This window comes from Camelus dromedarius, chromosome 1, assembly GCF_036321535.1.
Source record: "Camelus dromedarius isolate mCamDro1 chromosome 1, mCamDro1.pat, whole genome shotgun sequence".
Taxonomy (NCBI): Eukaryota; Metazoa; Chordata; class Mammalia; order Artiodactyla; family Camelidae; genus Camelus; species Camelus dromedarius.
The window spans coordinates 117,116,723-117,133,631 of NC_087436.1; the positions used below are offsets into that span (position 1 = coordinate 117,116,723).

General features: G+C 48.3%; 1 protein-coding gene across 1 annotated transcript in view; it reads left to right on the forward strand.

Moving 5' to 3' along the window:
- WDR1 (WD repeat domain 1) overlaps positions 1-3,493 on the forward strand; it is a 40,922-nt gene extending 37,429 nt beyond the window's left edge. The window contains exons 14-15 of the mRNA XM_064488090.1: positions 552-696; positions 2,447-3,493. Of these exons, the coding sequence (XP_064344160.1) occupies positions 552-696; positions 2,447-2,553 (252 nt within the window). The 3' untranslated portion in view covers positions 2,554-3,493. The remainder of the gene's footprint in view (positions 1-551; positions 697-2,446) is intronic.
- Positions 3,494-16,909: the final 13,416 nt, after the last annotated feature.

A 16,909-nucleotide genomic window follows, 5' to 3' on the forward strand; every position in this document is an offset into this window, starting at 1 on the left:
GTGTGACTTCTCCACACCCACCCCCTGTGGTAAGGCGCTGCCTTGAGGCTGGGACACGCCGTAGACACAGCCACGCACAGGGCGCCGCCCCTCGCCTGCAGGCCCACCCCCAGGCTCCGGGGTGAGGAGGTGTGTGTCTGCGGGGAGAGGCGCCCACCCCCATCCCGCTCACACATGAACGGAGCACCGTCCACGCCAGGCAGGACCTCCTTGCCTCCATTCCTGCGTTTCCATCTGTCCTCTTACTAGGCCCAGAGCTCCGCAGGCAAGTGGGCACGTGAAGCCCATGTGATACAGGCTGCGAGGGCAGCTCTGGGGGCCTGTGGGCTGCTGGTTGATCTCTGGTTGCACCTTTTTGTGCCTCCGCACAGCAGGCACCCTGGGGTGGTTACGAGGAGCTTGTGAGGTGGTGAGGGTTTCAGGAGCCTGGCACAGAGAAAGTATTCCGTGCGTGCTGGCTCTCGTTACTGTCACCGGGAGGGTTAGAGGAGGTGACACCCACTGACTCTGCCTGAACCCTGACCACCTGCCTGATTTCAACCCACATCCAGGAGAACAACGTCTTTTATGGACACCATGCAAAGATCGTCTGCCTGGCCTGGTCTCCAGACAACGAGCACTTTGCCTCAGGTGGCATGGACATGATGGTGTACGTGTGGACCCTCAGTGACCCTGAGACCAGGGTCAAGATCCAAGGTGAGTCGTGTACCTGCCTCGGCTCCCCAGACAACTCCAGAGCGGCGTTCTCAGGCCCCATGGTCCCTTCTGTGCTTTGCGGGGGTGGCTTCGTGGCGGCCTGGGTCTCCAGCAAACATCAGCTTTGCTGGTCCATGTGGATTTGCAGAAGGACCGAGGGCGCCCGTGTGTCCAGCATGAGAGCAGGTGGTCTGCATACCCGGGGTACCCGCTGAGCAAAGGGCTTTTCCTGACACCTCCTTCTGCCTTAGTGTGTTCAGGCTCCTATCAAAATGCCCACACTGGGCAGCTCATAAAGCACAGAAATCTCCTCATGGATCTGGAGGCTGAAGTCAAGGATCTAGTTCCCGGATGGCCAGGGAGGGTCCCCTTCCAGGTCACAGACTTCTTATGAAGTGTCCTCACATGATGGAAGGAGCCTCTCTTATAAAAGCGCTAATCCCATTTGTCACTTAGGCTCGTCCGGAAGGCCCCACCTCCCACACCATTGCCTTGGACATTAGGTTTTCAATTTAGGAATTTTGGTGGGGACACCAACAGTCAGACCACAGCACTGCCCTTTCCCCACCCACCCCAACCCCTTCAGTCTAAACTCATGACCAGATTCTTGGTCTCTAGGACTGCAGCTCCCATAAAAGTATAACGTGACTATGTATGGACTTGGCATTTTTCTAGCAGTTACGTTTTAGACAGAAACCAGTGGAATTATTCTTAATAGTAAATTTTATTTAACTCAATACATTATTTTCACATGTGACAGTAGCTCACTTCAAGGGCTCCGTGGCCACAGGTGGCTCGCGGCCCTGGGTGGGACCACAACCCGTCCAGGGTAGGTCTCAGATCCTCCTGTCCCCGGGTTGCTGCCTGCCGCCCCACTACATGGGGTCTGGTCCCTTCTCATCCATTCTCTATCCAGCAGGCAGCCTTTTGTGTTAACCAGAAATGGGATCCAGTCCAGTGTCAACCCCCCTAGAGCTCTTTCCCATGCATGCTACAGTGGAAGGGGGAGGGCCCCAGCGAGCTGGCACCATGCAGGCAGGCGGCCAGTTCAGCACGGAGGCGGGAGCGGAACAGACTCAGATAGGCCGTCCTGGTCTACGTGGAAAGCAGCAGTTTTGTAGTAAAACTTGAGTAAGTTCAAGACGCAGCAGGAGTTCACAGGGCAGAGTGGGAAGTCCATGCTGAGGGGTCACAGGTCACAGGACTGCACTGGCCTGAGGTTAGGGTGCTCTGTGCTTGGGTCCCCCAGCCTTGTGTTTCTCAACCTTTTATTCATTGTTGCCCCATTTTTTTTACTGGAGGTCTGGGGATTGAGGACCTCGTGTGCGCTAAGCATGCACTCTGCCACTGAGCTGTTACTCTCCCCCCACTGTCGCCCCATTTTAATGCACAGATACGCTGTGTCCTGTTCGTGCATTGTTTGTATGTTGTTGCTTTATGCATAGAAAGTTTTTTACTCTGGGGACGGGAGGGGCAATTTTGCCTCTGACAGTGCTGACACCCGGAAGCTCCAGCCAGGATGCTGCTGGGACCAGAGTGTCACTGGTTCCGGGGCTGAGAGCACCTCCTCCCACCCCATCACCCAGACTCTCCCCACTGGGAAGAGGGATGGTGTCTGGTTAACCAGGGTTGTGTTTGGTTTCTTGGGGCCCTGCGGATGATCTGGCCCAGGGTGTCCCATCTTCTGATCCAAGGTGTCCCTAGGAGCAGAGTTTGTGGGTTCTGCCTAAATCCCTTCCTTTCTCCCCAGATGCGCACCGCCTGCACCACGTCAGCAGCCTGGCCTGGCTGGACGAGCACACGCTGGTCACGACCTCCCACGACGCCTCTGTCAAAGAGTGGACAATCTCCTACTGAGGAGCCCTCCTCGGACTGACCGAATCAGGGACTCGGGTTGAACGCAGCTGAACAGTGACGCCTCTCTCTCTCTGTCCGCCCCCGCCCCGCCCCCAGGGGGCGGGGCCTCGCCTCGTGACCGCCCCGGCCCCGCCCCCGGGAGGGAGGGCCCCGCCTCCTGAGCGCCCGCGGCCCGCAGGGCGACCCTGTCTGTACACGTCCTTCTGAAAGCTTTAGACGGTGACAGTTTGCACATGGAAAATAAAGTGAGCACTTCAACAACGTGTGGCGCGTGACTCAAACCCACCGCCCTGCTCGGCCGCGCAGAACATTCCAGAGGCAGAGCCTCCAAAGCACACAGACTCATCCCGCTCCCCGCCTGCTGGTCCCTTCTGGTGTCCGCGCCTGCGGGAAGGGGGCGCAGGGCCGGCGCTGTGAGCAGATGGCGCTCGGTTCCGGCCCGGGGGACACACACAACCTGCATTTCACTGTCCGTTTTTGTGCTTGATTTTAAGAATGGAGTTGTGGGATTTGTTCTGTTTTGGGTTTTTTGTTTTTTTTTTTTTAATGTATCCTACCTGATGCCTGTCAGTGTTTACGGCGCTGCCTCCAGGCTTTTGGATCCCTCGGTAGCCAGACGAGGCCTCTTGGTACCGTTTGACTCTTGTGCTTTGATGTCTTTCTATCTTTCTTTCCCCCTCTGCCCCCCAGAGCAAAGATTAATTTAAAGGCAAAGATGGAGTCACTGTAAACTAACCTGTCCTCATTTACACCTTCCTTTTCTTTTCCAGTGCAGAAATTAAAAGTAAGTATAAAGCAAGGTGACTTGGAGTTTCTTTGCGTGTGTCGGAATCACTGGTAAATTGTTGGCTGAGAGCTGTCCCTCCCCTTGCACTTGTGAAAACACTTTGAGCGCTTTAAGACATTAGACCAAGAACTAATTAAATACCTTTTCTCCTCACTGTGGGTTGCTGACTTTGTGATGGGGACACATGGGACGGGGGACGTTGGAAGCTGCGGACTCTGGGAGCCCGCTCGCCTCCCTACTGCCCAGTCACAGTGTGACCTGGGCTACCTCACTCCACTTCTCTGTCTAGATCCCACCTGACTCTCAAGTTCTGTGGCAGCTCGTGACCCCTCTGGTACTGCCATCAAAAGTAAGGAATACCGCACATTTTGATGTTGAAAAAAACAGAATTCCCAAGCATCCAAATTAATGGAAAGGTTGTCTTATTCTTGGCTAGAAAGACATCATAAAGTTGTCCATAAATTTGCAGTCCCAATAGAAAGTCTCCCCCTTCTGTTCTCATATTGCTTCTACAGCTCTTGTATTTAAAAAAAAAAAAAAAAAAAAGGCTAAAAAAGGAAAAGAATGAAATGTTAGTCTGTAATATCTAAAGCTGGGGCCACCGCAGGACACAAAGTCCAGGACTGATTTGTTCCAGGGTCAGGTACCTTTCACATAATGGAGGAATTACTACTCAAACTGGGTAAAAGTGGATAACAACCTGAAAAAAGTAGGCTTGCTTGTCTATCCTGACACCAGATGCAAGATCTAAAAGTTGATTCAAGTTTTGAATTTTAAACAATGGAATTTGAGTACTGGAAGGAAAGCATGGGTCCTTGTATAGTCACACAAATGTGTTTCTAAGAATGACATAAATGGTCGGGGAGGAAAATATTGGTATACTTGACTTGAAATCTGCATTGAAGGGGGGAAAAGCCACCATAAAATTTTAACCATGGCAAATGCCAAACAAAAAGATGTGTAACTATGTCTGATGCTTGGTATGACTTTTTTTAAATGGAATTATGTGTCCACACATGGGAAAGTTTCCAAAAAACATGACTAAGGAGTAAGTCACTGCATGATGTGTACACAGTGACCACAGCTATGAGAGGAGATGCCAGGCTCGGGATTTAAAACAGGGCTTTCATCTGGAGAAGGGCTATGGGGCTGGGGGGAGAGGAGGGTGCTCACCAGCCCGCCCGGGGCCACCTCCCCTCCCTCCCTCAGTCCCTTCACTCACGTAATCAGGCGTTTTACAGCAGAACTTGGGTACACCCAAGACTCTACTCATTTCAAGGAGGAGCCTTTGTACTCACAGACTTTAAAACAGAAAGCCAAGCATGGAAGTAAAAAGCCACGTCTGAGCTAACAGATTTCTGGGGGTCTGCGTTCACAGCCTAAGTCCCATGTCACGGTCCTGGTTCGAGGAGGAGGAAGCTGCGCCTGCAGGAGTGACCCAACTGGGACCTAGTACCCTCAGGACTCCACGCAAGGCAGGGGCAATAGCTTTGTGCACCGGTGGTGTCATTTTCTCTTGCAGACCTGCTGCTCCTATTGTCTGGGACGGTGATTAAGGATTCAGGACCTTGCTGGACTTGGAACTGTTTCTCCACCTGAAATCCATTAGCAATGCCTGGCAAGGACCAACACCTGCAGGGGGCAGCACACACCTGTCCTTCTGGTCTGCCAGTTCCAGGCTGAACACAGACTTGTTCTGACCCTCGAGAGGCAACGCGGGGAGAAAGCTGGACTAAGGGATCTCAGATTCCATCCCAGCTCTATCTCTCCACCGTGTGACCTCGGGGCAAGGACCAGCTTCTCCAAGCCTTCCTCTTTGTTGGTAAGATGAAGTTCAACTAGAAGACTGTTGACCCTTATGGGCCCCTTTTGGGGTATATAACAAAGTCAGTTTTGATCAGAGCACCGCCCTGAAGTGAACATGTAGATAACGTGCATCTGAACAGTTTGATCAGTTTTTGAAAAGTGCATCTGTGCGTCCATGTGCAGGAAAGAGGATGTGCTGGGATTGAGTCCCTGCTGCAAACAATGATTTCCATGTTTACTGCTCGTCACTGGTCACCAGACTAACATAATTGTGTTGATCCCCAAACCAACCGACTCTTGGGAGTGAAAATACTTCTCCAAGTGATTCCTATGCTGGAAAGGGGGTCTTGGGTCCTGCCTTATATGAATGTGCCGTGTGTGTGTGTGTGACCCTGAACCTGCTAGAGCTTCATGTCACCTGCCTGGACCTCTGAGCCCCGGGTGCCCCTTTGTGATGTAACCAGAGCAGCGCCCTGTGGTCTCTTCACACTTGATAATTACTAAAAGCCCCGACGAGGTTTTGATTGCTTTACGTGGGTTCTCTCTCTCGACATATACTGCACTAGACATTGAGAACCAAGAAAACCATGGTTATTAATGTATAATTGAAAGTTAACGATTAAAAACCCATTATAAGCTAGCACACCTTTAAGAAAAATATATTTTCCAAAATCTTAAAAAAGAAAAAATAGTGGAAGCATGATACTGCTATTGATTTATATTTTGGAAAATCTCTTTAATGTCTGGTTTTTCCAACCTATGAAATACATCTTTTAGTTGAAGTATCTGAAGAAAATGTGGCCTCACACAGATACACAGTTGGAAAAGGGGCAAGGATTTGAAAAGCGTTTCTGGAGAATCGTGGCTATTCATCTTTGACACGACACCAAAACTCAACAAGTGGAAATTTCTTAAAGGTTAACTGCAAAGTAGAATCCAAAACCATCATCAATGAACTTTTTGTGCTCTATTACATTAAAATTCTTCTGCACGAACCAAGGTTTTTCTCAAACTCTGCAATTAAAACAAAATGAAGAAATGTTTGATTACTGAAATTATTGAGACCAATATAAAACTCCACCCAAGGCGTAAGGGGTATAGCTCAGTGGTGGGGCACATGCTCAGCATGCATGAGGTCCTGGGTTCAATCCCCAGTATCTCCACTAACAACAAAAAGAATCAAATTTTTTTAGAAGAGCAAGTTTCATAGTAATAGTTAAAAAAAAAAAACAAAAAACTTCAGCCACATGTGATATAAACATGATGCAAGGCTTCAGTGCTCAACCTGGAGTTTAACTTGTTTTTTTAAACTGCACTTTTAAACTACACTGACTATATGTTTGAGCTTAGATCATACTATTTTAACTAATTAAAATATCCTGCTTAACACTTTTATAAATTGAGATTCTGTGTAAGATTTTATTTATAGAAATAGTTGTACTGAAAGCAGTTTGACAACCACTGGGTCAGATAATCTTTAAAAGCAGTAATTTCACATTTTATTATGCTCATATAACTTGTAAAATCTTCTCTAAGTGGTCCCTGTCCACCTCAGTTTTTCAGTCTCTTTTAACTGGAACAAATTTGTAGCAAGCAATGTCGGCACCAGCGCTTGGACAGACACCTTCCTCAGCTCCGTCAGCCTCAGCACCGTTAACCACTGGCACAGGACAAGTCTTTGTTGCTGGGAACCATTCTGTGCATCTCAGGACGCTTGGCAGTGGCCCTGGCCTCAACACCCCAGATGCCCGTAGCCGTCCCTGCCCCAGCTGTGACAACTAAAAATATCTCCAGACATGGCCAGTTCGGACAAGAGGGTCCCTTTTGTACTTTGAAAGAGCTAGGATGTTGTTCTTACGTAGAAGAGCTTTACAACTCTGTGATCTTAAAAAGAATACAAATCAGATGGTTTCTTCACTTCATTCATTCATTAATTCAAAGTCCACTCAATCATTTGCTCACACATTTATTCAAGTAAATAATTACTGGTCGTCTGTTATGTTCCAGGTAACACACTCAGCCGTGAGGTAAGACAGACATGGTTTGTCTTGTTTCGTGGCACTGACAGTTTGTTGGAGGGGAGTTTAGACCAGGGATTTCAGGGCAGGAGGGTGATGGTGGAGGACATCAGATCCAGTTGGGATTGGAGGTGGGGGGATTCCAACTCCCTCTTCCGGCTTCATGAGATCCCGGATGTCAGAGCCTAGTTCCTTTCACACCGACTCCATGTGGACGCCCTTTTCCCATTTCGGAAGCCAGCCTGCTGCTCTGGTGCCTGAGTCCCTGGTTGGAGTGCTGGGCTAAGAACAGCAGAGAGCAGCTTGTGATCACAGAGCCAGCCTGCAGGAAACACGGGAACAGGGAAGGAAAACGGAGAGAAGGAACAGGCGGAGGGACCAAGGAAGCCAAGTATGGTCAACACACCAGGATGGCCTTCCTTCCAGACTCTGCCAGCAGGATGCCCTGGTTCCTGGCTTTCTGATGGAGGGGCTGCCTGGGTCTATGTTAAAACAGCCAGAGTCACGTGAAGAGGACAGTTGGTATTTGTCGTCAAACCCACTGGGCCCAGCAGGAGGAACGCCATCTCTTTCATCACCTGCAAGCCATGCCTTTGTTAAGAGCAGGGGCTGGCCGCCAGGACTGAGGAAACGCCTGTGCAATGATCTCGTTTAAGATGACAGAAGACAGTCAGTCGCTCCCCACAGGGATAACTCGAGGTCCCCAGCAGATGCCTTTTTACCAGCAGATGAATGGACCCTATTCAGGTTCATGGTTGGGGTGGGAGAGGGCTTGGTTGGTGAGGCACAGGGACCTGGCTTCTCACCTTCCCAACTTATCAAAGTTTCCCTGTTCTCCACTTCTTTCCAACAGGCAAAAGAGTAAATGGCAAAGATTTGTCCCAAAGTGATGCTCAGGGATGGTATTCATTTAATTTCTCATTCTCACTTCTTCCCCAAATCACCTAGCTGGCGTCTCAGTGTCAGCAAGCTCATCCCACCTTGTGTCCCGAGGAAAGGGGAGATGAAGGGCATATGTTTGTTTGCAAAATCGGGCTTTCAGAGAAACAGTATTTCTCAAAGTGTGGTCCAAGACCAGCCGCATCAGCAATTCCACATAAAATTGTGGATTCCACCGTGTGGCAGTGTCTCCCAGAATTAAACCCAAACTCACCCTCTAGCCTCTCAACCCCACTCCTAAGTGTAGACAAGAGCACGGAGCATGTGTGTTCCACAAAAGACTGGATTAGAACAGTTGAGCAGCGCTGTTCACAAACGCCCCAAACTGGGATCCACCCAGCTGCCCCTCAGCAGGAGAACAGGGGAATAAATTGTGGTTTATCCACATTCAACGATAGAAGTCAATGAACTCCTGACACAGACAACAGCGTGGGATTCTTCTCACACACATGATGCTGAACAGGATAACCTAGACACAGAAGAGTACCATGTGGTTCCCTTCATAGGAAGTTTCAGCACAGGCTAATCTGTGTCAACAAAAGTTAGAATACTGGTGATCTGCCATCGGAGGTGGAGTGGGGCGGCAGTTACTGGTTAGGAAAGGGCGTTGGGGGTGTTGGGACTGCTCTGTATCCTGATCTGAATAGAGGTTATGCAGGTATATACGTATGTGGAAAACACATAGCTATGTACCTATATGGAGAGCACTAGGTAAATGGCATACTATGGTAGACAGACAGACCACATATGTATAGATATGTAAATATGCACTGAGCCCTGTGCTTACGATTTACAAACGTTACTACATAATTCACACACGCATATTTCCAGCCTCATTCCAGATCTACCAAATCAGAATCTCATTACAGGCGCCAAGGAATCTGCATTTTGCAACCCCGATGTCGGTGGTGCGCACTGAAGGTTGACCACCGGTGATGTAGGCTGTGTGGATGATAAGGGAGGGGCTATTGTCATCCCCCAGAACATACCACACCCCACTTCCCGTCTGGGTTGGAGCACAACAAGATTTTTACTGTCACTAGGGAGTAAGATTGATGTGAGTTCTCTCATCTGTTAAGGTCGGGTGCTGGGATCATGTGAACAAGATTGTCACAGCCTCTATCCCAGACAGAAGCCTCACTCTCGTGGAAATACAAACAGATAAGTCTTCTCTGCTTTTTTTTTTTAATTAAAAATTAAAACCAACTCTTTCTATCTTTCTAACTCTAAGTGGACAAATAGGTATTTTAAACTTGTAATCAGTCTGTAAATGATTTTTGGTTCCATCTTCTTTCCCTGGGTTGTAATCCGCATGTTCAGCATTATTAACTGAAAAAGGAGGCAGGTGACACTCGTTGAGTGTCTAGAATAGGCAAGGCTGTTTTGCTTCTGTGATATCATTGGATTCTAAAAACAAACTAGGAGCGCACCTGAGGCTCAGAAGGATCAGCGCAAATAGGCGGTGCCACTAGGGTTTAACCCCGATCTCTCCAGCTCCGCTGAAGAACGGCTGTTGTTTGGCGGGAAGAGGCTGCTAAGGATCCCAGTCTTCCACTCGTTTAACTTACAGCCAGAAGAGTTTATCTTTGTCATTAAAAGCTATAAGAAAACATCATCTCAATATCTGCATCTTATTCAACAAGTGGATGGATAGAGCGTAATTTATGTAATCATTCCCGTAATTGTTGGAAGAGATGCCTCGTAAGTTTTCTTGCTCATTGAACCTGCCACCTACCAATCTGGTCTGCTTTTTTCTTGGGTCTCTCCCTGCCCTCCGCGTTTGGGGCTGGTTTCAGATTTCCAGTGTTGGCCCAACCAAACGTCTTGATGCACATGTTTTAACATCAGCCATTGCCTTGAGGATGGCTGCCTTTGGACAGGTTATTAAAAATGAATAACCCCAACAAAGCCTATGCACGCTTTTAAGACAGGGACTGTTTTGCCAAACTGCTCTCCAACAACATTCTACTGACTTGCGTTCCTCTCCACAGTGAGCGAGTACCTGTCTCATTCCACTCCCGTCAACTGTGGGTGCCATGACTCATCCGAGCTCCAAACCACACTTGGCCGATACAGCACCGCAATTCAACTGGCATTAACAAGGCTGGTCGTTTTAAATCTATTTATTGTTTCTGTTTTTCCATATATGCATTTCTTAGTCTTGGGAGTGTCGGGGTGAGCTCCTGATATATTAAGAAGCGGTTTTATATTTTGCTGTATCTCATATATCTAGAAGCAGGTTATAGGTTCTACCAAACTCAAGGCAACGGGTCACACAAGCACACAAAACCCAGATCATAGGGCCTCCTTAAGAGTCTGCGCAGGTGGCCTCAAGGGTGTTCATTCAATTATTTAAAAAAACTGTATATATATATGTATGTGTGTATATATTATATAGTAAAGATATTTCTAAACCTATAGTATATTTCACAATTAAAAATTTTTTAAACTGTGTAGCAATTTTTGTTTTAAATAAATTGGTTTGGATCTGAGTGTGCCCATGTACAGCCAAACAGAAGGAATCTCTCTGCTTAGGCGGCCGTGTCTGAAATGAAACCTGGAACTCACTCAAGTGCCCCGGAGGACTCACTCTTTATTTCTGAGATACTGGAATTCAGCGTGAGTTCAGAAGGCACTTTACGGATTGCACTCTGAAATCTTTGAATTGCAGAAATTACCTCAATACTTCATTCTGATTCAAAAAAAGAAAGGAATAGGTTTAACCTATAACCAATCTGCAAAGAATTGACATTTTTACGCTGTTTACCATCTGCCCAGACCATCTCTCTCCAAAGGTCGAATCAACCTTCTTTAACACCCCTTAATATAGTTTGATAGTTGTAGTCATTCACGGAACTCATCTTTCTTACCAAACTGATCCCTAGGTATTCCATGCTTTGTTCCTATTGTGATTTTCATAGATGATTTCTGCTAATTAATTAAATAATTAATAATTTTGCCTTTGCAAAATTCCCAAATTAATTCTAAGAATTTTCATTTCTATTTGCTTAGGTTTTCTAGGTACGCAGTGGCAGCATGTGGACACTGTGGCACTTTTGTTTGTTTGTTTCCTTCTTCCCTGTGGCCGTAACCCTGATTTACACCTCCTGAGGAAAGTTCCTTAAAAGCTTTAACCTGCTGAGTCAGATAAATCTCAGATGGTTTGCTTCTGCCTTGGGAAAGTGGCCTAACCTCTCTGTGCCTCATTTTCCTCATTTGAACCTGGTACTGTTGCCGGTGACTAGGTTCTTGTCCCATCGCAGAAAGAATTCAGAGATGAGACTCTTAGGTTAAGAAAGTGAAGTGGGGATTTATGAAGGGATTTACAGTACACTCTCAAGGGGAGAGCGGGCGGACCCCGGTGAGCAGCTGCCCGGTGTTTCTTTGCAAGTTGGTTACACAGAGTGTCAAAACGATTGGGCAGAATACTCACTGGGGAGGGAAGGGTTTGGGGTTGTATTTCCTGATTTTCATCCCAACTGTTCCTTTCCGAAAGGAGGAGGGATTTTTGTCCTTATTTAGTCTGGATCGGAAGTGTCATGGCATGAGTGCATGATGGGTGCTTCTAATCTGCAAGGCTAATTTTATCAAAATGAGGGCATAATGAGCAAAAGATTACACTCAGACACTGGAGATTCCTGCCTTTTCCAACCTTTCTTTATTGGCCTCAGACTGCTTGTCACCCCCCAGAATGTGTGACCGCTTATCAGCCCAGAGCTTCCTGCTTCTCTTTCTCTGCCCAGCAACCCCTGTTGTTTACATGACGCATGGTTTCCTGCATTCAGCCCGTGCCCCTCCTTTCTGCCCAGTTCCCGCCGTTTGGCCTGAGTCCCCCTTTCTCTGCTCACATAGCTGTCTGCCTGCTCTAACAGAACCACCACCAAATCTTCTTCATACGATTATTGTGAGGGTTGGATAATGCCTACTGGGAGCACAGCATCTGTCTCAAAACTTGGTCCATGTTAGAGAAAGCAGGGTTATTATTATATTTTAACAGGAACTTACCCAAAAGTGACAGAGCGGGGCAGCCAGGTTGTTAAGCCCGAGCTGGGTGGTGGAGCAGACGTGTGCTGACGTATGACACCTGCTATGTCTCCTGGGACTGTGCTGGGTGCTTTCCAAGTATCTCCTAACGTAACCAGCAGCCTCAGGGAGGTAAAGCAGCTGTCCCAGCATCTCCTAATTCCCTCGAAGGGCAAACCTGGCACACCTTGTTGGTCCTGGGGGAAGGGTCAGAGTTTATTCAGCCCAGAGGCGTCCAACCCTGGCTGTGCACTGGGAATATCTGAGGGTCCCTTTATCTTTTCCCTTAACAGAGGCACTGAGGATGGAACCCAGGACCTTGTGCTACCAAGCACACGCCCTACCACTGAGCTACATCCCTACCCGCTCTGACAGCACACTGATGGCTGAGCCCAGCCTCAGACCAACTGGATTGGACTCCCAAAGGTAGATCTGACACCTGCATCTTTTCAAACCTCCCCAGGTAATTGTAATGACCAGGGCTGGGAACCACCGATGGCTCCTATAACACTGACCTTTCAGGCATAACCATGGAAGCCTGGCCCTAAATTCCAGGTGTGCTCAAGGGCATCGTCCCTCTCTTTGCCGTGAGTGAATTCACCCATCACTGCCTGATGTGATTCATTCTGTGTGTCCACTAGGCTGGGCCACAGCGCCCAGATATTCAGTCAAATGTTATTCTGGATGTTTCTTCTAAGGTGTTTGTTGGGTGAGATTAACATTGAAATCCTCAGACTTTGGGCAAAGCCTTACCCTCCATATTGCGGGTGGGCCTTGAGAAACAGAAGACTGACCTCCTTGGAGCAAGAGGGAATTCAGCAGTGGGCTGCCTTGGGACTTGGACTGCAAGTCTGTCTGGGGCTCCAGCCTGCCAGCCTGCCCTGTGGACTGTGGACTTACACCTGCACAAATCACATGAGCTGAGTCCTCCTGTGGTTCTGTTGTACTGGAGAACCTCAATGCACGGCCATTGGGAAAACTGACCTCCTGTTCAATACAGTCATAAATAAAACATCTCACTCCCGTTCTTCTTTGGGAAACTATGACTAGAGAATGAGTGTTACAGAAGCAGGATTTTCAGTCTAAGGGAGGATACGGGTCACCTGGTCCAACAGAGACAGAGGCGCAGAGATGGGCATAGCCCTGGGGTGATTTTGCCCCTCGGGAGACATTGAGCAATGTCTGGAGACATTTTTGGTTATAATGGGGTTGGGGGAGAGGGGCTGGAGTCAGGGATGGGGGTGCAAAGTGGCTACTGGCATCGAGTGAGCAGAGGGGCCAGGGATGCTGTTAACCGTGCCACAATGCACAGAGTTATCCAGCGTAAAAGGCAATTGTGGCAAGGCTGAGAGACCCTGGGTTAGGAGGGGAAACACTTCGTCATAAAGGAATTAACTTCTCACCACTGTGGAGGGAGGAGGATTACACTCAAATCTGGAAGGAGCCCTAACACGGCAACGGGACTCTAGTAGACAGACTGGAAAAACAGGCTGGGGAGAAACATTACTGTAAAGCCTAAAGCACATCGGAACTTCTCAAGAGGCCAGCTCTTCCTGGGAGGTAGGACAGAACGTCCCGCCGTGGGAGCTTCATCGGCTGGTGTGTGGCTTGAATTATGCTCCTAAGTGACCATGAACTGAGAAGGTCTCTTTCTAGGAGTTCTGGCACCACGTCCTAGTGCGAGACAAGAGGTGCTGAGTAGCTGTCTTGTGTTTGGGGGTGCTCCGTGGGGAGGGCTAGGATGCCAGAGTTCCGGTCTTCTCTCCACCAAGGATGAGTTTTTACACTGATGGTAAGAGGTTCATGGTTTCATGTTTTCCCTTCTCAGAACTTGGGATACATCCAGGCAGCAGCAGGAGTGTGCGATGTTCTGAACACAAGGTCAAGTGCAGGCAGTCAGCCCTCAGCAGTGTTTATTAAGGAGTTCATGAGTAAGTGGGGGAAAAAAGGAGCTAATAAACAAGTAAATGACAATTCAGTTCCATCATCTGTTGAGCGAGGATGTCAAAACACTGGAGGTGGTAGCGTGAACCCAGTGGGATGACATAGGGACGTCAGTGAAAAAGATTGCATGTCCTTTAAAAACTCCAGATGTTCTTTGCACGTCTTACAGCCCAGAGTGTGTCCGGGATGATGTTAGAAACAAACAAACAAACAAACAAAAAACAGAAAGGGAGGGCTGAGTTGAGACGAATGTGCCTTAACTTCAGGGAAACAAACACTCCTGTGACGGAAGGCACAGGTTAGACAGCGCGTGGTTGGAGGGCAGGTGTGTCCTGTGAAGCATTTTCATCTCTAGCCAGTTCCACCCGAGCCAAGTGCCACACAGGTGCCTTTCATCAAGCTCGTGAGTCCCCTGGGGATCTGAGAGGTGGACACAGAGCGGGGAGGGGAGTTGCCCACTCCTTCAGACCGCGCTGGTGCAGCCGGGTCCATGCTGGGCACCCAGTCCTAAACCGACCCAGAGGAATTATAGGGACAGGTCAGTAGAGGGACTTCAGATCGTCTTCTCTCATTCGTTTATTCATTAATTCATTCAGCAAATAGTTACAAGGACTATATTTCCTGTGGCTGCTGTCATAAATTACCACAAACTCAGTGGCTTAAATGCCAACTTATTGTCTTATATTTCCAGAGGTCAGAAATCTGACACCGGTGTCTTGGAGCCAAAATCAAAGTGTCAGCAGGGTGCGTGCCTTTCTGGAGGCTCTAGGGGACAGTCCCTTGCTTGCCTGTTACAGCTTCTCAGGACTGCCTGCACTCCTTGGCTCACGGGCCCTTCCTCATCTTCAAAGCTAAAAACCTTGATGACCAAGGAAATGAACACGGGTGGCTCTGTAGACTCACTGCACCCCCTGTGTGACATACCTGAGCCAGAACTACATTGCCTACCTGATTCTCATATGGCTTATGTTAATGGTGGAGGGGGCTTAACAATGCTTTGGGTCCCTGGATGTCAGCGTCAACACAGACGCTGTATGCAACAGCCCTTGAAATGTATAATTGTAATTTTTGCCCAGTATATGGATTCTTGGGTAACGTCTTGGGGCATTAAATGAGGGAATCACTACTGTATATCCACCTGCTCTTCCACCTTCAAGCAAAGGCTGTTTGTACCCGAGTATCAGACAATCATCCGCTGGGTCTGGGGGTTGGTGGTCTGCCAGGCAGGATGCTCCTGTTGGTTGAAGAAAGTTCTTTGGAGAAGGAAGCAGCGGTGAGCTTTTATCGGCCACACTGACAGCAGCTAGGGGACAGGTGCATGGGCTACTGAAGGGGCTACAGGTGGGACATCAATGCATCCACCGCAGGCATCTCCTGAGAGTGATGGGTAGATGGGGAGGTTAGAGGACACTTGAAAAACACTTGGTGGAGAGTGAGATGCCAGCAGCATGGTGCCCGTGTGAATATGGTACCCTGTGTTTAGTGATGGAAGCCACAGATGCTGCTGGCCCAAAGCTGTGAAGAAGGAATGGGAGGAGAAGAGTTTAGGATATGTTAACATCTGGAATCTGACTGAGATGAGGGGACTGGGAAGAAGAGGAGGGCTGGGGGACTGGGGAGAAGCTGAAGGGACCAGTGAACCGCAATAGTCACAAACAGAGCAAGCTGAAAGGAGACTAGATGGTGTCCCGCGGCTGCCCTAACAAAGACAGCACAACAGAAATTTATTCCCTCCCAGTTCCGGAGGCTAGAGTCTGAGATCAGGGCATCAGCAGAGCCAGGCTCCCTCTGCAGAGACTCTGGGGAGAATCCTTTCCCGCCTCTCCAGCTTCCGGTGGTGCCTGTGATCCTTGGCATCAGTTGCCTTCTCCCTATGTGTGTCTGTCTCTTCTTCTTAAAAGGACCCCCATCATATTGGATTAGGGCCACCTAATGACTGTATCTTAGCCTGACTACATCTGCAAAGACTTTATTTCCAATGAAGGCCACATTCACAGGTACCAAGGCTTAGGAACTCAACATATCTTTCTGGCACAGGGAACACAGTTCAACTCATGAAAGTGTAAATCCTGAACTTTATATCTCATCATACTGCTCTGAAAATAAAATAATAGGATGCATGAAAAGATATGGTTAAAAGAAAAAAAGCAAGGCAGTTCTTTCTCCCTCCCTGGCTGAGTCACTAGCTGGATGTTGGGATGCCGGGAAGTTCAGAGGGGGTCCATGAGGCAGGTTCAGCTGGAACCACTTGGAACTGGAAGATTCTGAGACAGCAACATTTTCCTATTTGAAATAGTTCTAAAGACAAATGATGATGGAAGTCACAAGCTGAAATCTTCTGAGCCATAAATTAAATACCATTCTGGGAGCCAGCGACACGGGGTGTGTTAATAATGACTGAAATGGGAAAACATGTCACAGTGCTCATGGTGAGCTTTCTTCATTCAGAACTCTTCACCTGAACTTCCTGGAAACTAATGTGAACATCTCCCCAGATTTCTTTCTGACTTTTTAATGGATGGTTTATAAACATTGTTTTATTTACCAAGTGCCTTGGCAGCACCCGCTGAGTAAAATGAATACACTTATTACAACCACAGCATCCATCCATCACAGTCACTCGCATGGGAGTATTTACGAAAGGAGGACCCTACTCTTGGCCTAAAAGAAAATGGCATGTCGCTAACGGTGTTTATTCAAACTGTTCAGATACCTGCAAGTTCCACCGCCCTTTGGGCTACCCTCTTCTCCAGTGGCTCCCGTCACCCAGTTTCACTGCATTTCTTTCTCCCTTTTGGCTTGCTTGGGAGCCAAGAAAAGAGAAGGTCTGAATCTGGAA